Raw genomic sequence first — 23106 nt, forward strand, 5'->3', positions numbered from 1 at the left:
TCTCTTCGGCATTATTTTCATTATCCCGATGGGATGAATTATCTCTCCCTCCTGTGTTGTGCCGGGTGTCAAATGCCGAGAATTTGTCAATCATTTGTCGATCCTCTGGAGTCAATGGAGCCAATCTTTTTATAGTTCCTGCAATAATTAACCCCCCAATCAATGGTTCCGTGGTGGTTGATCGATTTGGAACTTCAGGCAAACGGCTGCTTTGAGGTCTGTGCGTCATCGAACGACATAGATTAAGAAATCTAGGGTTTTTTGCTTGAAAGATGGTTCGTAAACGTTTTAATTGTATGTGTTTGGGTGTTGACAGTGATGGAGAATACACGAGATCTTTGTAGCGAAGAGGGCGATGGAGATGGAAGGAACAATAGCACTTGTTCCACTTCTTCAACATCGTACCGTTTGTTCGGCCGGCAAACTACAATTCATCAGATGATGGGTGGTGGTAAAGGTAATTTTGGCAGTTCTCCTTATTGTTGTTGAAGGACATTCATATTTACACTTACACTCACGCATACAACGTTTAGTATATGAAATTATTATAGTAACTTTGTGTTGACCACATAAGAGTAACTCACTGGGGAAGTTCATATCTGTATCTTACACAAGTACTCATAAAAGATATATTTTGAACGCTTCATGGGAAACTTAAATGTTTTGGTTCTTTTTGATGCACAATTCTGTTGATAACTTAATGATTACACAAGAAAACGGTGGGAATGTCACGTAATCTGCGTTTGGAACTCGCAGTAAGGGAAGAAGAAAGAGAGGAGAAAGGAAATGAAGAGACTGAAACCCTTTTGTGTTTTCTAGGATCAACTCGGGGACCGGGGTTGTTGTTATTATTATTATCTCTCTCTAACATTCACTAGCTACCTTTACTCCATTTGTTTATTTTTAGAAGCAAATCCCGGGCCTGGAGTATTGTAGCCCTCATGCATACCCTGCTTCCTGTTTCATGGACTTTGACTAACTGTTTCTTGATTTACTTTATTGTTAGCTGCTGACTCTGTGCTGTGGAAACAGTGCCATTCTTTCATTGATTTTGTGTAATTTCCTTGGTTCACTTTGTTTTTAGCTGCTGATGTTGTATTATGGAAGCGGTGGCATATTTCATGTGGCATCATTGTTGTTGCTACTGTCGCATGGCTCATTTTTGAGTGGTCAGGGTTATCATTCTTATCAATATGTTCAGATGTCTTGTTAATCTTGATTGTACTGCTGTTTCTTTGGGCCAACTATGCTGCTTTCAGAAATAAGTATGATTCTTCTTCCCTTTTATCTCTTTCAACTGGAAGATCCTCAATGTTTTAGTTGAAATCATTACTCTTGCTGTTTTCTATTTACAGACAACTCCAGACGCTACCTGAGCTAGTCTTGTCAGAAGAAATGGTCAATAATGCTGCTGCATCATTTCGTGTAAAAATCAATTATGCACTGCTTATGGCTCATGATATAACTCTTGGCAAAGATTTTAGGCTTTTCTTCAAGGTAACTGACTCTAGCAAGCCAATATGAGGGAACATGATGTCTGGTCAGTGTACAATGGCAATAAATGGTTGATTGCTTTCCTCTATTAATATATTAATGTTTAGAAATTGTTCTAGAAATGATAGTTTGAAATTAAAAAAGGGAAGCTACAGAGAAGATGTTATATTCTTTTGTATATGTTTGTATGTGCATGCAATGTCAAACATTGGTGCTTGTTAAGAGGGTGGGGGGCAGGTATGTACACTCCAAAACCACTGTAGTAGTTGCATTGATTTTAACCTTAAAAATCTAGAAGATGGTTTGCTGGTGATAACTTGGATTACAATAGCAACAACATATCAAGCTTTAATCCCACTAGGTAGGTTCAGTTATATGAATTCTAACTCACTAATAATTTCTATCTATGAGCATATTTTATGTAAGACCCTTATAGCTCATATAACACCTAAGAGTTTTCCATCCAGTTTTTCTTCATCTTCCTCTACCTTTTTCAGTAAAGACTTATTCAAAAAGGTAGCAGGTGTTTGGCTTGGATTGTTCATGCAAAAGGTAGTATGAACCACAGGATGGTGTGTGTCATTCTGTCATACCAAAAGAGATCATCTTTACTTGCCATTAATTTAACTTGGTAATGCAATTTGATGGAAAGATATTGCCATTGATAGAGAGATTAGAGGTCTTTGATTTATGTAGCTGAATGCGTCTACTGAGATTAATGCTCGTGATTTTTGTTGTTATATGCAATATGATGGAAAGCATGCCCAGTGACCGACAGTAGGTTAATATAATCTTGCTTTATGAAGTCATTCTTATCAACCATCTACAATACTTGTGATATAGTGTAGTCGATGAAGATCCAAATTAAAATTATTGATGGAGTCAAATATGTTTATTTGAAGCATACATCTAATCATGATTCTGAATCTTCTTATTCTTGGAATTTACAGAGATTTTATTTATGGAATATGGTGTTTAAGTTGTTACTGAAATGAGTAGGGAATGTTTATATGGCCATTTTGGGTTTTCATAAGGTCTATAAAATGGCTCCTAGTGGAAGGATGGACGATGGTTTAAAGAATGAATGATTCCTAAATATTTGAAACAACTTTCTCTTTCTCCCCCGCCCCTCCTCTTCTCCAGCATTGTCTATGGATTTATCTATGCATTCTTAATCTTCTTGACTGCAAGGATGAATGATGGTTTAGAGAATAAATGAAATTTAAATATTTTGAAGAACTCTCTCTCTCTCGCGCGCGCGTGTGCTCTCTCCCTCCCTCAACTTCCTCTCCATCTTTGTATGTAGATTCATCTTGTCATTTGTAGTCTTTTTCTTATATTATTCTGTAATCCCTCTTCTTCTTCTTCTTCTTCTTCATTAGCTCTCTGTATCCCTCTTTGTTTGTTCTTTCTTTCTTTCTTTCTTGTCTTATCTGCATTGCATTTGTCCCTCTTTTTGTTTGTTCTTTCTTTCTTGTCTTTTCTGCATTTATTAATGGACTCCCTTCTTTTTCTTTATTATCTATATGCCTTCTCAGCTATGTTCTGGATCTTCCCTGATCACGCATCTTCTTCTTATCTTTGGCACATCTTTATAGTCCAATTCTAGTCTCTGAATTATTTCTATTTTGCTGCCTCACAATGGTAGCTTTCTTACTACTACCCGATAATTTTTCGTCGTCTGTGCTTCCCTCATCGTGGCTGCATTTGGTTTCTGTAAATTTAGTGGTATTAGAGCTGAAGATCCTTTGAATAAAACAATGTGAAAGATAAGATTGATGCAGCAAGTTCACTCAGGGGAACAGTTGCAGGAATGATGATGAAGAATAAGTAAGAAAACTACTAATTTAAGGCTGAAAGGTACAAGGAGATAGTATTGGAGCTGGAACCTTATACAAGTAAAAGAAGAAGTGGCAGGAATCAACAAAGAGAATATGCTGAACTGAAAAAGATGAAGAGAAAAGTTTGGGGTGGGGGACAGGGAGAGTGAGAGATTGCTTCTTGCACAGATATGTACTCTTTATTCATTCCTAAACAATCTTCAGCCTTAACTAGGATACCATTTTTATACGCTTTGCAAAATGCTAATAACTTTCCTTACCCTTCACGGTACTGCTTGAGCCCCAATATTCTATTGCTAAAATCGCAATAACTTCCATCATATGAAGATACAAAACTATAATTAGATTTATATTCATAATAAAAATCTTTGAATTGGCAATTTAATGCGAATCCTTCATCAACTTGGCAACTCCATCTTGCCTTATGATAATTTGTCTTGGCATACTGCAGTTTATTCTGTTGACTGAAATCTGTCTTCTACTTTTACTTGTGTACTATGATTCACTTTTTCCCTAAAGATGTCTTAAACCATTGTTCAATTGGCAGGTGGTGATCTGCCTATGGCTATTGTCTTTAATTGGCAGCTTAATCTCTTTTTTTACACTTGCATATATTGGTATGTATATTTTTCCTTACCCTTCATCTTATTCCTGTAGTTCAACACTTTGTTGGTTTTTTTTTTTTTTTTTACTTGACAGAATGATAAGGTTTACTCTCACATGATTCGTTACAAATTATTGCCTACTTACATTTGTAGTCTATTGGTATTGCCACAAGAGAGAGGCTGAGCCTTCAGGTCTGTTGGTATAAGTTTTAGGCTATTGTTTTAATTTTAAAAATATTGAGTCTTGCCTGATTTAGGCTGAATATCTAGTTAGCATATAAATTTTCTGCTCTTTTATGTGCCACGTTTTATGTGAACCATGATACATATGTGTCTTTGTGTGTGTCCATTTACATGCAACACTTCAGGGAATATGGAGGATCTGGTGTATACAACTGTACTCTTCTATCTGTCAAATGCTGTTTTCGACCTTATTTGACTTCCAATGGTCAACTTATAAACAAAATCTGGAACTGCATCATTATGTGTGCAGTGATGATAAAGTGGTTGTTTCTCCCAAGGCATTTGGAGTTTTTCTACCCAATCTTTTTTTTGTCAACACTTTTGAAATGATGTTTGGTAGTCCAAGTTCAGAGATTGATGCTCCTTAATTACTGTCACATTCCTAACTCCTAAGGGCAGGATGGTAATTATAGTTATTTCATAAGCTGGTTGTACCTAGTTGGTTAGGGCTGTGCAGTACCGGGTGTACATTCCTGGCAGTTATGGCAGCTGGAGGCTATATATATAAAGCCACAGCTGGTAATGAGATATATATGAATGAGAATACAGAACTTTTCTCTCTCTATTTTGTTACTCTCTCTCTCTCTCTTGAATATTCTTTCATGTCTTCCTCCTTGAATTCTTCAATTCTCCCAGCAGAATCCCTTGTCAGCTTCAAGGGAGCTGACAATTGGTATCAGATCGAGGCTTTCTTGGCCTCCTGCTTGCACTCCAGATGTTAGCTAACAGAGCTGAATGATAGAAGCCGCTGCCTCTGTGATCAGAAACCGATTCCGACCTGAGCCTGCAATATGCAAGTGATCGATTAAATCAGAAGAGTCAATGATGGAAGAAGGGACGAGGATGAAGCAGCTGGAAACACGTTTGGATGCTATGGAGCTGGGGTTCCGATAGCACCAAGAACAACTCGACGGTAAGATGGATATCTGCCTGCGCCAAACCTAGGAAGAGTTGAGTTGGACCCGAGCAGAGGGTGCAGCCACTCCAGAGGAGGTCACCAACCTTCAAGCTGATGTCATGAGTCTCTGTGAAGAAGTCTCTGGATTTGGCCAGCAATTGAGCATCGTGTTGAGCTTGTTCTTTCGGTTGCCAAATGCTAACCTTCTAGTGGACTTTCCTCCGAGGTCTACCACAGCCCGATCTTGACTGGGATGAGAGATAGGCCGCATGTCACCAATCCTCTTGGAATAGAGGAACGACCAAAGAGTTCACAGAGGGGACCACCAGTAACCATGAATCACATCCCTATGCCGAAGCTAGAAATTCTGGCATTTGAAGGAAGCAAGCGGTGCTGGTGGGTCTGACGTTGTGAGCGATTTTTCCATCACTACCGAGTGGAAGAAATCCAAAAGGTGAACCTGGTGACTATGTACTTGAATGATGTGGCTGACTCGTGGTTCCAAGGCTGTAGTAGCAGGAGAGCTGTTCTGGTTTGGGAGGAGTTTGTAACAGATTTTTGTGTCTGCTTTGAGGAAAGGACCATGACTGACATTGTGGAGGAATTTAACAAGTTAAGGGAGGTCAGTTCAGTGGAAGAATACCAAACCAGGTTTGAGGAATTGAAATATTTTCTCATGATTTCACATCCTACACTGGACGAGCAGTATTTTATGTTGAGTTTCATCAGCAGATTGAGTGATGAACTCTGACCAACAGTGAAGATGTGGCAGCCAGTCACTGTTGAACAAGCTGCAGAAAAGGCTCAGCTGCAGGAGTTAGCCTTAGAGGCAGTATTTATGAAGCAGAGGAACACAACTAAGCGGTATGCTGGGAGTAGCTTGCAGAATGGAGGACTCATCGTAGTTAAGCCCAGCCAGCAAATATGCATAAAGGGAATCCGTTTCCGAAGAATCCACCTAATCTAGTTCCGGTGAAGTCCTTATCAGTGGAACAGAAGAGGCAGCTGGGGTTATGTTTCCACTGCGGAGAAAAGAATTCCCTGGAGCATCAATGTAGGAGGCAGTTGTTACAAATGGAAGGTCTAGAAGTTGAGGAAGAAGAAAAAACAGAGGATGCGGGTGAGTTGGAGGACACCAGAAATGGAGTTGCCAGGGAAGAAGGTGGAGAGATATTGTTGCACGCCATAGAAGGCTGCCTATCAGAAAAGATAATTAAGGTGAAAGGCTTGGGGGGTAAGAAGAGAGTGGTGATCCTCATTGACAGTGGAAGCGCGCACAGCTTCCTGGATGAGGATACTGCCCACAACTTGCAGTGTTCTGTGTAGGCTACTTTACCGCTTTCAGTTACAGTTGCTAATGGAAGTTAAATGGTGAGTTGATTTAAGTGTCTGGAGTTCAAATGGATGATGCAGGGACATGAGTTTACTGCCTATCTGAGGATCCTTAAGTTAGGAGGCTGCCACATTGTATTAGGGGTAGACTGGATGAAAACGGTGAGCCCCTTGATTTTTGATTTCAACAAACTGGAGGTAGTCTTTGAATTGGCAGGAAAGAGGGTAACGTTGATAGGAAGCATGGAAGAGGGAGACTGTAAGATGTTGACCGGCTGGAGGATGCAGAGGTTATTCCAACATGGGGAAGCTGATATAGCCCAACGGCATTCCTTATATGGAGTGGAGATGGTGACTGATGGGGAAGAGGTTGACAGCACTACAGTGGCAGAGGAAGGTGATCTTTCATGGCTGAATCCTACTCCTAGTTTACATTCTCTTGCTGAGGACAAACTTACAAACTTGTGACTCTTTACATGCATTGTTGATTGAGTTTTAGGATCTGTTTGCGGAACCTACTGCCCTACCCCCAATCCGTTTCCTTGACCACGCTATCCATTTAAAACCCAATACCGAACCTGTTACTGTTCGATCTTACAGATACTCTCCTTTTCAAAAAGCTGAAATAGAGAAATTGGTCAAGGATATGCTAACCAAATCCATAATCTAGCTAAGTCAGAGTCCTTTTGCCTCACCCGCCCTCCTAGTTAAAAAGAAGGATGGAATATGGTGGTTTTGTGTTGATTACTTCCAATTAAATTCCCTCTCCATCAAAAATAAATTTCCCATTCCAATCATCGAGGACCTCCTAGATGAATTATTAGGAGCCACCTTCTTTCCAAAGCTCAATCTAAGATTAGGATACCACCAAATTAGAATGAGACCAGTTGATAGTCCTAAGATGGCCTTCAGGGCTCATCAAGACCTTTACAAATTTTTAGTCATGCCATTTGGCCTAACTAATGCCCTTGCCACCTTTCAAATCTTAATGAATCTTATCTTTTAACTCTTATTTGAGAAAATTTATCCCTGTAATTTTTGATGACATCTTAGTGTATAATCATTCCTTGGATCAACACCTGAACCACTTACAGATAGCATTCAAGATCCTCCAATCCAATTACCTATTTGTAAAGAGGTCCAAGTGTACCTTTGCTGAGAGGAAAGTGGGGTACTTAGGCCATGTAATTATGAGGGAAGGAGTGAGCACTGACCCAAATAAAATTGTTGTGATGGTGGAGTGGTTGAGGCCAGAAACTATTAAGGAATTAAGGGAATTCCTAGGCCTCATGGGGTATTATAGGAGATTCATTAAGGATTATGATGTTATTAGCATACTGTTGACTGAACGACTGAAGAAAAACAACTTTGGATGGAACCGCAGGGTAGAGACAACTTTTCTCACATTAAAGAAGGCAATGACACAAGCCCCAATATTAGCCTTACCTAATTTTTTGAAATCGTTCATCTTAGAGACAGATGCTTGTGAGACAGGGGTAGGAGCTGTGCTGTGTGATAGACCTTTGGCTTTTCTTAGCCAAGCCTTAGCCCCAAAGCATTTGGGACTAAACAACTACGACAAGGAGTTGATCACCGTATTGATGGTAGTGAAAAAGTGGATATATTATCTGGAAGGAAACTAGTTTGTGATTAGGATGGACAATGAGTGTCTCAAATTTTTAATGCAATAGAGGCTGCACATGCAATTGCAAAGAAAAGGGGTAACTAAACTGCTGGGGCTTGACTATACAATATAGTACTAGAAAGGGAAGGAAAACATAGTGGAAGATGCCCCATCGAGAAGGGAGGAGAAGGGGAGTTATCAAGCCATATCTGCAATGGTGCCTGATTGGGTTAAAGAGATCATAGCTAGCTACGAGCTATCTCCTTGGGCCAAGCACCTCATGACAGAGCTAGCAATCCGAACCACTAATTTAAAAGAATGCACTCTTTTAGTTGGGTTGCTCAGGTACAAGGGGAGGCTGGTGATCGGAGATGACGACTAGCTTAAGAAGAGGGTTATGCATTCATTGCACAGCTCACCCATAGGAGGACATTCAAGATTGAATGTCACCTACCATAAGGTAAAACAATTATTCTACTAGCCTGCACTTAAACAGGATGTAACTGCATATGTGCTAGGGTGTCCTATTTGCTAGCGCTGCAAGCATGAGTATGCTCCTTATCCAGGGTTGCTGTAGCCACTTAATGTCCCCAAACAAGCCTAGGAGCAAATTTCTATGGACTTTGTGGAAGGGCTGTCTAAATTGGAAGGAAGGGATGTCATACTGGTGGTAGTGGATAGGTTGACAAAATTTGGGCACTTCCTAAGTTTGTCCCACCCCTTCACTGCTCCAAAAGTTGCAAGGCTACTCCTAGATTCAGTGGTTAAGCTGCATGGGCTGCCTCTGTCCATTTTTTTTAACATAGACAATATATTCACAAGTAAATTCTAGCAAGAGGTTTTTAGAAGTTTGGAAGTTGGGTTGCACATGTCTATGGCCTACCATCCCAAAATGGATGGGCAGATGGAACGGGTGAACCAATGTTTGAAAACCTATCTAAGGTGCATTTGCTTCTCTAGGCCACGGAGTTGGAACAAGTGGCTGCCATTGGCCCAATGGTGGTATAACTCAAATTTCCCCAGCTCCTTGAAAAGAACTCCATTTGAAGCCCTATTTGGGTACAAGCCACCCCTAATACCTGCTGTCATGAAAATTCAAGGGCTCAGTGGATCAATACTTGCAAAAAAGGCAAGAGACACTGCAAGTTAGCGCATAACAAGATGAAATAGATGGCTGATAGAAACAGGAGTGAAAGATCATTTGAGGTAGGAGACATGGTGTACTTGAAGGTTAAAAGATTTTAGCAGGAACTGTTCTTGACAGCCTTTGCATCTAAATTAGGCCCAAAGTATTATGGACCATTTCCGGTAGTGGCCGAGGTTGGAGAGAGGGCTTATAGGTTACAATTGCCAGTAGGAGTGATAATCCACCTTGTCTTTTATGTCTCTATCTTGAAGAAGTCGGTTGGACCTACTGATTCCATTAGCTTGGAGCTTCCCCTTACGGAAGAGGACTTAGCCGCAATGGAGGAGCCTCTCGCGGTGCTGGATAAGAGGGTGACCTACCAAAATTCTCTCCCCTTAACACAAGTACTGGTGTAGTCACTTATACCTTAACACAAGTACGTGGGAATATTTGCCCGACCTCCTCAAGCAGTTTTCAAGGGTTGCCCAGTTTTTGTAATTTCTTGGGGACAAGAAATTTTAAAAGAGGGGGAGGGGGGGTTGTCACATTCCTAAGGGCAGGATGGTAATTATAGATATTTCATAATCTGGTTGTACCTAATTGGTTTGGGCTGTGCTGTACCGGGTGTACATTCCTGGCAGTTATGGCAGCTGGAGGCTATATATAGAAAGCCACAGCTGGTAATGAGATATATATGAATGAATACAAAACTTTTCTCTCTCTATTCTGTTTCTCTCTCTCAAATATTCTTTCTTTCTTCCTCCTTGAATTCTTCAATTCTACAGAAAAATCCCTTGTCAGCTTCAAGGGAGCTGACAATTACCTACCAAATTTGCCCCTTTTGAAGTTTTTTAATTAAACCAGTTTCACATGCAACTAGGCTTACTAACATTCTAATGATGGGTGGCAAGCCCCAAACTGAAATTGAATAATACATGATGATTCAAAGTCAAATAAAAAAATTAGCTTGCATGTGCCTATAGGAGAAGCTTATGCAGATTAGATAGCCTATGCCTGTCCTTGCGGCACATGGTAATGATAAAATAAGATTGACTCATCACTCTCCAATATGCACAAAGGGGCCATGCATACTTTTTGGGTAATGCACCCCTCCAAGGGCCTCTAAACATGCCCTTTGATTGCCTGTAGCCCCTTATTCTTAGGAACTCTTCCTCTTTCCTTGTCTCACGTTTTCTATCCTTCTCCCTTGTTCCTATATTTTAGAAGAGGATACACAGTTCCTAACTGAGAAGGAAATTACACTCTATGGTTGTCACCCTAGGTGGACTGTTCACATTAGAGATCTTCGAATATTCTTAATGCTATCCAAAAGCTCTGTGTAAACCTGTGCCATTGAAACTCAGAAAGTATGCTTTGTGGTATCATCTTGAGAACCTCCATGTCATGAACCTTGGAGATGAGCTAGGGTATGAAAGGAAGATCGAGAATGATAAGAGAATAATTTGGGGAAGAGATCAGTTGAGAGGGAGAAATCAGCAAGAAGATAAGGGAGGATGATGCAGTCACCAATCAAGACCGGGCGCAAGTTCGACCCTACCAAACCGGAACAGTATCACCGAAATAGTAGTGTCGAAACAATATTTTAATACTTTTTAAGTTTTAGAATTCTACTTGATTTAGGATTCTACTTCATATTTCTACTTGATTTAGGATTCTACTTCATAATTCTACTTGATTTAGGATTCTACTTCATGTTTGATTAGGGTTTTATTTTTATTAGGATTATAGTTGACTTTTACTTAGGATTTATTTCTATTATGATTTTAGTTGGATTTTGTTTACAAATATTAGATAGATTTGGATTGGCCAAATACTATAAATATGTCTAGGATCTAGATTTTGTAATCAAGTTTTTCTCAATCAAATTTTAGCAACTTATTTGGGTTTTCTTAGCAAAATAGTCTTGTTTTGCTTCTTCTTGAAAGCCAAGATTTGGTCATTGAAGTTTGTTCTTTCAAGGGTTTATTTTGGTGTGTTTTTTTCACACACGCGCTACACGTTGCGTCATGTGGTATCGAAGCGGTTCATCAACCAATCAAATGGCCAATCTTGACGGTAACGATAGCAACCAGCCTCATGACGGTGATCGGGGGTTGCTCGCGATTTGGAGAGTAATCGAAGAACAACGAGAAATAACTCATACAATGCAACAACAATTGGAGCGAATCCGCAACCAATTGGGCGTTTTACAACGAGTTAAGGATAATCGGAATTGAACTAAGGGCGTGAATCAAGCTGGCTACATTAAACCGGGAAGACCATCCATTAATCTTGTCCTCATTAATCCTAGAAGACCAATGATGGATGATAGCGACGATGAGGATGATCGTGGTCGTATGATAGCCAACCCTAGTGGTAAAGGGGTTAGGAGGAATGCGCAGCAACACAACCATTGGTGAAACGATGAGTATAAACTAAAGAATGGCTTTTCAATGAGTTTGGAGCTTGATTTCGAAGTTTATGTTGTCCCAGTAACCTCAACGTTTGCAAACTCAAGTCTGATTTATGCTGCTAACATGACAGAAAATCCAAGGTTATTAACTCATACTGGGGTATTTTCCAATTCCGAGGGCTCAGGCATTGCTTCGCAACCCAATGATGGTGGCGTTTCTTCTGATCAATTTGCGACTGTAAAGGAGATGGAGGTCATGGTAGCAAATCCTTTTATAGTTTATTCAAGCTCTGGCATGGTTGAATCGAAGGCAATAGGCACATATTTACCTTTGCGATTGCAAAAGCAAGATGATCACATGGGTCTCTTTGTGAATAGGGGTGTTGGATCTCCCAAGCTAGTAAACTCGGGTAGTGCAACTGCTTTTTGATATTAATCTGAAATTAAATTCCGAAACTAAGAATGCTGTAACAGTTGCTGCTATAGCTGATCAAGTGCTTAGACCAGAGGAGGATTCAAGCATCAGTATTTTAAGTGATGGAGAGATTGCTGGTAGTCATGGAATAAGTCTTTATTCAAAATAGTTGCAAAATAATGCTTCTTCAGGCAAGAAAAATCTACGAATGAATTCAAAAACTGATGAGGAGTCAAAATCAAGAAAGCTAATAAGAGGAGAAGGACCTGTGATAAGATCTACCAAATTAGAAAAGCGCTCAAGATGGAATGTTCAACATCCTCAATCTAACAAGAATAATACAGTGGAGGTAGAGGGCAAGAAACATGGCAATGGCTGGACCCATGCCAACGCAGATATGGCTAAGAAGGGGAGGAATGTCTTTGCCCATGTTCCCTTAGCAGAAAAGTTCAAGCGGTTCAAGAAAATGTCAAGCAAAAGTTGCACAAATAAGAAGTACAAGGCGACAACTGACAAGCATTGGAAGCACAAGGTATTTGAGGTTAGAGGTGAAGTCATGATATTCTTGAAGAAGGAACGGATTCCAACAGGAAAGCAGAACAAGTTCAAGCCAAAGAAGTATGTTCTTTACAAGATTCCAAAGAAGACCAATGATAATGCTTTTGTTGTGGATTTGTCTAATCATATGGGTATTTCTAAACATTCAATGTGGCTAATCTCTTTTTGTACTTGCCGAACGTGGATTTGTCCTACTCAGATCAAAATTTGAGATCGAATTTTTTCTTAAGTGGAGGTGAATGATGCGGTCACCAATCAAGACCGGGCCCAATTCCGACCCGACCAAACCGGAATAGTATCACCGAAATAGTAGCGTCGGAACAATATTTTAATACTTTTTAAGTTTTAGAATTCTACTTGATTTAGGATTCTACTTCATGTTTCTACTTAATTTAGGATTCTGCTTCATGATTTTATTTTATTTAGAATTCTACTTCATGTTTCTACTTGATTTAGGATTCTACTTTATGTTTGTTTAGGGTTTTATTTTTATTAGGATTCTAGTTGACTTTTACTTATGATTTATTTCTATTATGATTTTAGTTGGATTTTGTTTACAAATATTAGATGGATTTGGATTAACCAAATACTATAAATATGTCGAGGATTTAGAGTTTGTAATCAAGTTTTTTTCAATCAAATTTCAGCAACCTATTTGGGTTTTCTTAGCAAAATAGTCTTGTTTTGCGTCTTCTTGAAAGCCAGGATTTGGCCATTGAAGTTTGTTCTTTCAAGGGTTTATTTTGGTGTGTTTTTTCACACACACGCTACACGCTGCGTCAGAGGAGATCACCGAGAGAGAGAGGGGGGGAATATTAGAGAGAAATAGAGTATTCAATTCATTTTCCACATGCATCCTACAGTTGAGGCAATATATATATATAGTCTCACTTAGCTACCAAACAAACCTCTCTAACCACCTAAGCTATAAGACAAAAAGGGAAAATAACAGAATAACAACACCCATGTGCTGTAACCGAATTACAAAAATATCCTCTAACTGTAATTGTAACTCAATTACAATTTTGCCCCTATAATACCCAAGGTCGTGACAATTCTCCCTCCTTGAAATGTTTCTTATCCCCAAGAAACTTATTACCACCTAGCCGTTGCTTCTTTATCCAATGCCCATCTTCACCTAGTGGTTACTTTTTCGCTTTTCCTTCTTTTTATCTTGTTTTTCCCTTTTCTTTTGCCTTCTCTTTTCTTTCTCCTCAGCAACAACATTATGTCTTGTTGCCACACCAATTTCAGCCATCCGCCTCTTCCTTAGTGCCGTTAAAAAATGGTTCCAAATGTGCTATCAGCCCTATAACCCCATTCTCTAATTGTTCTTGCTGCAATGTTACCTTTGCTTTGTCTTGTGTGCCCGGACATACATGTTAGATGTTCCAAGCAAGGTGCTCGGTGCAATCCTTTGTTCCTTCTCGTTAGACTCCTTATTTTGCTATTTCAGGAGATCAATGGCATCAGGAATCTCAGCACCAGTGGCAGTACTTGAGAAGTTGCCAACTGATTGAGTGTTATCCTCCACTTCCTCCTCCCTAATCTCTTCTTCCATGTACTCTTCAACTCTCTCCACAGCCAAAACCAAGGGAGCAGTATGTTTAAACCCTTCCATATCTTCATAAGGCCCTCCTCGAGTCTAAATACTTTTACTTGCTAGTAGCTAGAGTACACCAAGGATTTACTTTCAGCAAGGTTGTCCTTCTTCAGCTGCTCCACTTTAAGGAATTCCTCCTTGTTAAAAACTTCCTTGATAATTATCGAAGTGTTCTGCGAGGAAGTTGTAATGATACTTCTTCGTCAATATCATTGCAAACTCTTGCAGCTTCTCGTGGAACATTCGACTGAATTCCTTGGTACTTTTCATGAATCCCATTTCTTGTTTCCTTGTCCCTTTAGCTGATCTCCTTCTCAAAATTCTTTCCCCATGTTTGATGCTTCTGGTCAACTAAAAATGCAGCATTTTTTGCTGCCATTGAGGATCTAATTGTCTGACGTGGGCACTGCTTCCCAAAACCTCCCGAGTAGGACATCCCACTAAAAATGCAACACTGTTCCACTGCAATTGAGGCTGCTCTGTTGTTTGAAAATTAACCACATCAGCCGAAAATAGCCTAAATGGATTAGAATTTACCTGACTAGCTTGCTGACGAAGTCCGGCTCACAAACTCCAATCCTCAGTGCTATGGCAACCGTCTATCACCCCAGGCATCGAATTCACTCTCTGAAAATCAAACTTGATTCTGGTACAGGATAATTTGCACGTTATAACAACTTTGGTTGGCCTTCAAGAGTTACCTAGGGCTGTCAATTCTCTTGTCACGCCTGCTGCAATAATTCCTTATACTTACTGGAATCCTCGTCGAACTCGCCTTATCCAACCACTCAATTGCACCCCAAATTGTTAAAACTCAAATGTATTCCTTCCACCCGTCAGAGTTCCGCCAGATCGCCGAAATTCAATACTAGAATGGCCTGGGCAGCTCACCTCCCTTGTTGGACTGTGTTGTAACCAAAGGAATTCCCCGTAATTAAGACCTGATGGATGCAGTAATTTTATGAATTGGTTTATAAATTCGCCAAATCTGCTTCAGCCTTCCATTTTGAGCAGTAACGGCTCTATTAAATCTACAGAGAGTCGGCCAGCAATAACCCTCACAATAAGATTGGAAGCAACTGCCTATCCGCCGTCAATCACCTTCATGCATCAGAATCTAACCACGAGAATCAATGGCCCAGAAAAATTGCTCACCCAATCACTGTCCGAGTAGTGTTGGAATCCTGCACCCGTCGTCCACTCCAGTTTGCAAATCCTCCTGGGTTGCTCGTCTTCAAGTCAGGTCCAGATTACTGGAGTCTTGGCCGCGATCCAATCCTCCTACTTCTCCTTTGCGTCTTCACTGGAAGTTGCTGCTTCTTGAATCGCCTTCAAGCGACAAACCAGGATTGTTGAAGTTTCGCCAAACCGACTTTGATCACCATCGTAGTTCGCGCTCGCCTCACCCAGATCTCTTTCAAAGCCTTCTCAATCTGGCCAAACCGGCTTTGATTTAAGAATTCATTCCATTCAAGTCTTCTCAATCTGGGCTCGATTAAATCAAGCAAAAGAAGTCGACGGCCCCGAATTTGCTCTCGCCTGGTATATCCGAAATCTGATAACAATTGCGATGGATTCAAGAGGTTGCCCAGATTCACTTCTCACCGTCTGCGTTGGAATCGCCGACCTATCAAGCGTCAACACCAGCAACGCATCAGTCGAAAGCTTCACTGTCTGCCGACATCGCCAACTCTAGTGGATCTCCTGCACCAATTGTTTGCTCCAGTCACGACCCTCCTGGCTATCTGTGTCACCACCTTCAACGGACTCTCACACTAATCGCGAACGTTGTTTGTTTGCATCGCCTCAGGTTAGCTCACCTATTGACCCACTCCAATCGCAAATGCTCATCTGTTCGCGTTGCCTCCGATACTCTTTGAATTCGTTGGAATGATGCCCGACTTCTGAAACTGTCCTGTGCTTAGCTTTCAATTTCGTACCAAGAGTTGTTTTGTTCTCTCAGTTATGATTCGTCCTTTGATTCCTCGGAATTTGATCGGAATCGCTGCTTGCACTCACCTATCAAGAGCTGAGAACCCCCAATTTCGACCACCGTCGGGATGCAGTCATTCAACCAAATTGCTATGAGTTTGCTAGAATCACAGCCGAGGAAAGATTGGCTCTGATACCATTTGTCATGAACCTTGGAGATGAGCTAGGGTATGAAAGGAAGATCAAGAATGATAAGAGAAGAATTTGGGGAAGAGATTAGTTGAGAGGGAGAAATCAGCAAGAAGATAAGATCACTGAGAGAGAGAGAGCGAGGAGGGGGGGGGGGGAATATTAGAAATAAATAGAGTATTCAATTCATTTTCCACATGCTTCTTCCTACAGCTGAGGCAATATATATATAGCGTCACTTAACTACCAAACAAAACTCTCTAACCACCTAAGCTACAAGACAAAAAGGGGAAATAACAGAATAATAACACCCATGTGCTGTAATCAAATTACAAAAATACCCCCTAACTGTAATTGTAACTCAATTACAGTTTTGCCCCTATAATACCCAAGGTCGTGACACTCCACATTGCAATCTACTTTTAAATTATTTTTGAACCTCGCTTTAATTAAAGTCTGAAAGTCATTGTTAGAACTCAATTCTGACAAGGGAAATTTTCTCGCAATTCAGTGGGAATTGATGATCCGAATGAGAGAATAGAAAGACAGAGGGAGAGAATTGAGAGGGAGAGAGAGATTGAGAGAATTTTAGAGGGAAAACAGAATCAATTGTATTTCCATTCATGCCTCTAAGGGTTGCGGGACTTGGTTTATGTACCAAGCCTTGGCACCACATTTGAATTACAATTACAATTTGAATTATTCTGTAACTACCTTCCATTCTTATTACAATAATACCCCAGCCTATAATACCTCAGCCTTCCCTCCCGATTAGTAACCAGCTTCTACTCCTGCCTTGGTATCCCAACTACTGGACCATGACAGTCACATTGACAAATCTTAAACTTTAGGTTTCTACTTGTTTCTGAATTTGGACTAGTAGCTTTAGAGGGTTCACCATTTCAAATTGTAAGACAATGCAGCAATGCTAGGTGATAGTGGTTCCTGCAACTAATCCGAAATAACCTTTCTATGACCAAGTCAGTTAAGATTCCCCTAATCAAACAAAGAGGTGTCTTAGGCTGTAGGTTTGGTAGACAGTGGATGGAGGAGGAGTTGTGAGTATGATGTCTCCCCATTCTTCCAGTGGGACGAAATTTTCTCATGGTCAACAGAAAGTCATTCATCTACCAGAGTCTCAATATGGTTTATTCTCTATTTTTAAGAGGGGTAGGGGAGTTCAAAGTTTGTTGTTTTCTCTCTCTAAAGGTTTGTGGATTTGTGATTTTTTGGTAAAGATTTATTGGTCAATTTGGAAGGTAGATGGGAAGTTATCTAAGTCGGCAACAAGGCAAGGCAGTTAGCTGTTTGGTCAAATAGTGAAGGCAGATTCTTGGGAGCTGTTTCCTTCTTTCAGTGCGTGGTTAGGTCCATAATTAGGTAGACTCTGTTGGATCAATGTTGGTTCAACATTTGCAGGGTTTATAAAGCTGTTTGAGTTGCTGACTTGACTGACTGATTAACTGGGAAGTTGAAGTTACCTCCTCAAGAGTCTGGTATGTGTGATTTCTGGTTGAATTATATGAATGTGTATGGTGTTTCTTGGTTTGAAAATGATTGGTTCTTACCAGTGTGGGTGAAGATCCTGTTGATGCTTTGGAGCTAAAGTTTGCACTAATCAAAGATGGGGAGCCCCTAAGAGTTTTGATGTAGAACATGTGGTTTTTTCATTATCTATATCTTTTAATTTCAAGGAAGAGGCTCTCAGGATTAAATATTGAGGCTTTTCCAGAACGACAAGTTTTGTGCTGGAGTGGTTGGGATCGTTTGTTGGCTGTGTCCCTTTCTTAATGGAGGACACAGTTTGGGTTTCGGTGTTGAATGGTCATCATTTGTCAGTGTGAAAAGGTCTTTAGAGATAGAGAGGTTGCAGACCAGTGTGGTTTCTAGAATCCTGATTTGGAGCTGGGGTGTTGGGCTCCTTTTGCTGGCTTTCTCCCTTCCGTATTGAAGGAGAATACTGTTAATTTGTCAATCAAAGCTTCAGAGAAACACTCAAGTCAACTTCGTCCTTCAATCTTCAACTCTCTCTCTCTACACACACACACACACAATTTGTCGGAAGGCTTCAGCTTCAATTTGTCATCATTTATTATCCTCAAGATGGAATCATATTCTTGTAGATTTGTGAGGTGGGCCAGGATGCCAGTGTCGTCATGGGCCAGGGGACTCCATTAAGTGAGGTTCACTAACCAGAGAAGCCCTCACACATGGAGGTCCATGCCCGTTCTTCTGCCCCCCTGATCCTCTCTGATAAACATATCAGAGCTAGGTGCACACTCCTGTGGGTGCTTTTGTTCTGGAGGATATTTATTGCCCTCAGTTGCTTTATCTCGCAACCTGTTCTGCTGCTTGCAGCAATTTCTGTTTCTCATACTCAATTCTTCAGATATTGTTCAAGATCCAGTAAGAGCCTTACCCAATTTCCCTTCATCCTGTTTCTCGCTTGCTACTTGCTGTTTCACAGTCCAAAGAATATATATGGAAGTTTCTTTTTTTATAGTTTAATGGATGTATGCTGAATTCATTTTTCTAAACAAATATTATTATTTATTAGATTCTGTTTTTGTGTCACTTCTTGAAATTTGTTTGATGCTTTTACTCTGCATAGAGTTTTCTGTTTTTTATTCAATATTTTAATTAAGTTCTTTATTTATTTATTTTTTAAATTTGGTTTGTTAATGTAGGTTTAATTCTATTTTTATTTCTTGTTTAAACAATTTTCTTTAAATGTGTTTTTATGCCATGATGAAACTTACTTTTTATTTATTTTTTCTATCATTTAGTTGTTACTATAGCATGGTTATTTGTCATTCATGAATTTATAATTTTGCATTTACCTCTTTATAATCACAAATTGAAAATAATGGTGTATAAGTATTTTATACACATTTTGAGTAAGTGTGTTATGTCTATGAGGTGCTCACCTGTGCCTTGCGCCTCCCACCTTGGCTTCAAACACTCTTTGTGCCTCACTGTACCTTGCCCCTTTGACAACTATGATCCTTTTGACACTTGGTTTCTATCAAAGTGGGCTTGAAGTTGTAGTTCTGGTATTTTCTTTTCTCCCTTGCTAAGTCTCTTTTTGCTTTGGTGCTTACACAGCCAAAAAACTAGATAAGTGCTCCTGTGCCTAGTTCTTAATTGAGAATGGCAGATGATTCTTCTTCCTCTTTGTACTTCTGCTGCTTTGTATCAGTAGTAAGATTGAGATTATTGTTCCTATGGAATTGCCAAGGGATGGCTGTGGTACTGATTTTTTGGAATCAGATATTTAGCATGCTCTTTCATTTGGTCTTTTAGATGATTGGAATTGTTAGGACTTTAGTCTAGGGGCTAATTGGTATGGGGCTGTATTCAACACTTGTTTAGATTTTTTGGAGAGTCAGCCACTATGGGTAAAGGTTGAACAGGATGGTGGAGTGGCTGGAGCCCTCATTAGGGTCAGAATTGTAGTAGCCCTGACTCAAAAAGGGTGTTTTGGTGGTGTCTCTTAGTGGTGAGTTGTTCTTGAGCTGGATCGAGATACGGATTTACTTGTTACAATCATTGCTCTCCAAGTTGGCATCTTGTCATGTTTTGAAAACCCCACACGTCCATTTGGTATGCATTTTGACCAACTAGTCATTATGTTGCTCAGTTGTCACATTTTCAGTTAACTAAAACCCTTAGATGCTGCCATTCATTATGCTTTAATTGATTACAACTGTTATTTGGCATTGTTGTCACCTTAGATGACCATTTCTAGTCCTAGACATCACTTGGTGCATACAACTTTGAATGGTTCAGATTGTTTATTCTGTCCAATTATTGTGACAACTTGGGAGTCAAAACCTCTAAACATTATGCTAGGGAGCATATTTGACCATCATGTTGCTGCAGTTAAAACTTGTTTGCTTCTAATAGTGTAGGACCATGAATCATCTATTTGACTTTGACCTAGCATTAGTCTTTACCCCGTGGGGGTGTCAACATTATTCCTGTCTCTCCTTTAATTCCTACTCTGTCCTGGCTCTGGACAAGGCATGCACTCTGGTTTAGTTTTAACTTGTAGAGCTTAGTCTAAGCTCTATGCCGGTACTACTACCTTTCACTTGATTAACGTCTCAATGGCAGGATGAGAGCCTTCTCCAAATGTAGTAATTTCACTGTATCTTCCAGGTACTGTCATTTTTCCACCGTATATCACCACAATGTTTGGAGGGAAGGTCATGGGTTCGAATTGTGGAAACCAGCTCTTTTCAAAGCAAGGATGGGGCTGTGTAGCCCCCAGGGGCATATCTCTGCTGGCAATAGGAAGACACGGAAAGTGCTTGTCGGGGTGATGCTCTTGGGGCCCCCCGGTTATGCACCCGTGTTCAAGCCCTAGCCAGTGCGAGGCGCATCCCTGATTTAATCTCCTATCATGTTGTGGGGCTGGCAGGTAGGGGGCGCTCGTAATGGTGCGAAACCAAAAAAAAAAAAGGATGGGGCTGTGTACAACAACTCTCCTTTGAATTGCCTTGTGCAATGGGGACACCTTTATATCACCATGGTCTAACACTTCATTCCTGCGATCAATATCCACAGACATACCATTTTGTAGGTTTATGATAAAATTTTATTCCTGTCTTTGTGTCATCACTTCTGGAAGTTGTGGTGATCCCTACCTTGGTCGTACTGAACTCCACTTGACCCAGTTCCTAATGGAAGCAGGATATGTAGGCAATTTACATGCTTTTTCTGAGGTTAGTTTCATCACTCCATCACTTACCAGGGGAAAATAAATAAATAAATAAAGACTTACTGGATTTCATCACTCTGTCACAATGTCCTCATATTACGGGTATAACAAGCTACTCAATTGTAACTTCTTGATCCAAAAAACATGGGTTGAGTCACCCTAGGTAGTGAAACTTGTCCTAGTCCAATCAAATGGCCCACTTGAACCAAAGTACCCGACCTGATTCTTGCCTTAAGAGCGGGAATATGTTGGGTCCTAGGTATTTTTGTGAGTTCAGTCTTGCATCATTGCATTCTACAATTGCACATCACCTCACAGCATCATTACCTCACTCCAGTCTTGCATCACTGCATGACACGCACTTCATGAGTCCCTGTTTATTTGCATTGCATTCAAGCAGAAAATTGTGGCCTAGCTTCTTGTCATCTAGGAAAGCAAAGTGGGAGCCAGAAGTCGAGCTATAACTATCATGCATGTATAAAAAAAACTTGGTCTCTTACCTTAGTTCATGAAAACCAAGATTTGACTGGTTATTTTGCAATGCCCCAAAACCATAGGGCACATGGGATGTACTGTCCATGCCATAAAGTGAGCGAATTTATTAAGTGCGGTGGTTGTATGGAATTATGCAAGATTCAAATGCAAGCAGAAAGAGGATCTTATATTCTTAATACTCTTGCATCTTTCTATTATTCTTATAATCTTAATACTCTTGCATCTTTCTATTATCTTCATTTTCCCCCTCAACAGTCATGTTTATGTATTATTTTTTTTCCTCCTCACAACTTAGCCAAGAGGTAATTGGAAACAGTGACTTCCTATGAACTGCTAGAATTTTGCGTTAACATTTGTTTAGACATTGGAACATCTGGATGTATGTCCATATGGTATGTTATTTGAGTTCTGACATTTTTGTCATTTTAATTGGTCACAGGAATCATTTTATTCATAACAATTCCTGCCCTGTACAATAGACATGAAGCCCATGTTGACCGATTTGCTGGTCTGATCCACCAAAAATTTTCAAATCAGTACAAAATAGTGGATGAGAATGTCATTAGAAGAATCCCACTGAGTTTATCCAAGGACAAAGATTCATGAACCGGGCCATTTGCAGTCACAACTAGTAGCATCGTGTGAATTGCAGACTTATGAAATGGACTGGAACTGTTAACTTGGTTCTTTTTCCTGGAATTTGAAAGGCGAATTCTCTTCTGATTCTTGCATGACTCCGTTTTTTCAAATCCTTTACAGAATGGCCTTCCTTGTAAATAACAGACAGACAGTCTGAATTGTGATCACCTAGTTTTCTTTATTAACATTGTATGAAGCTGCTGTTGGAGGTAGTCTCGCTGTTCTGAGTTGTGGGCTGGTGCTCGTGAATTTTGTGGAGTATTTTCCTGTGTAAGAAACCAAGCTGGCCTAGCAAAATAGCTTCTGCCAACCAGCGAATCCAAATTGAATTTCCATTTCCTTATTTTCTTAATACTCTTGTACCATATGCGGCTTAAAGGCCAAAGGCAATGAAACAATAGAAGCACGCTACACGCTCCAGATGCGCACAATGATGGCGTGCATATTGTGGCTCGGTAAAGCGTACTTCTGCTTGATTTGAATGATAATGTCGGAGCCATAAACGACTACATAATTTGCCACCTACACTCCGTCCCACTAGCATGGCTTCTCAAGTATTAACTGAATGGTTTGTTCCGATTGTTGAGGAATGTTGTTGTTCCCGTTGCTTCCTTTCCTACTATTTACCCATCAAGTTATTCAGGGCCATTAACCAAGCGCTGGCCTAGCAGCAGAGGTTTTATTTTTAAGCTTACGGGGGGCAATTGCAACAAGAGTTGGGGAACTCTCGTCCAATCCAACCAACAATAACAAAACCCCCCAAGCTGGACCATTACATTTTCAAAGCAACCAACAAAAGTTCTGAATTTTTTGAGACATGCCAACTCAATGTCTGTGATCCAAAACCAGGACGACTGCTAACCAATTTACCTTCTCTTGCTTCATCTTCCTTTTCCCTCCTTTTCTTTTTACATATCCAAATTCACCCTGCCACATTTCTGTGTCTTATCAGATTCTTTTTAGTTTGGGGCAAGAG

The 23106-nt window shown here is 40.2% G+C and overlaps 1 protein-coding gene across 3 annotated transcripts; it reads left to right on the top strand.

Moving 5' to 3' along the window:
* The first annotated feature begins 16 nt into the window (after positions 1–16).
* On the top strand, positions 17–22482 carry LOC127796581 (reticulon-like protein B16). 3 transcript variants are annotated; one of them, XM_052328774.1, is made up of 6 exons: positions 17–216; positions 317–457; positions 1085–1265; positions 1356–1497; positions 3883–3952; positions 20435–21921. In XM_052328774.1, the coding sequence occupies exons 2-6, from the start codon at positions 319–321 to the stop codon at positions 20596–20598; spliced, it is 696 nt and encodes a 231-aa protein (XP_052184734.1). In that variant the 5' UTR covers positions 17–216; positions 317–318; the 3' UTR covers positions 20599–21921. The 3 variants fall into 3 exon arrangements, with proteins under 3 accessions (XP_052184734.1, XP_052184735.1, XP_052184733.1); XM_052328775.1 differs by lacking the exon at positions 20435–21921 and adding an exon at positions 21931–22482 and having other exon boundaries at positions 21–216; positions 1202–1265; XM_052328773.1 differs by lacking the exon at positions 20435–21921 and adding an exon at positions 21931–22482 and having other exon boundaries at positions 29–216.
* Positions 22483–23106: the final 624 nt, after the last annotated feature.

This window comes from Diospyros lotus, chromosome 3 (genome assembly GCF_014633365.1).
Source record: "Diospyros lotus cultivar Yz01 chromosome 3, ASM1463336v1, whole genome shotgun sequence".
NCBI lineage: Eukaryota > Viridiplantae > Streptophyta > Magnoliopsida > Ericales > Ebenaceae > Diospyros > Diospyros lotus.

Bases quoted from the DNA above. Each gene is read 5' to 3' on its own strand.
- LOC127796581 (XM_052328773.1), top strand. From the start codon at position 319: ATGGAGAATACACGAGATCTTTGTAGCGAAGAGGGCGATGGAGATGGA. The intron at 458-1,084 runs GTAATTTTGGCA...CTTTGTTTTTAG, and splicing joins GATGATGGGTGGTGGTAAAG to CTGCTGATGTTGTATTATGG. The intron at 1,498-3,882 runs GTAACTGACTCT...TTCAATTGGCAG, and splicing joins ATTTTAGGCTTTTCTTCAAG to GTGGTGATCTGCCTATGGCT.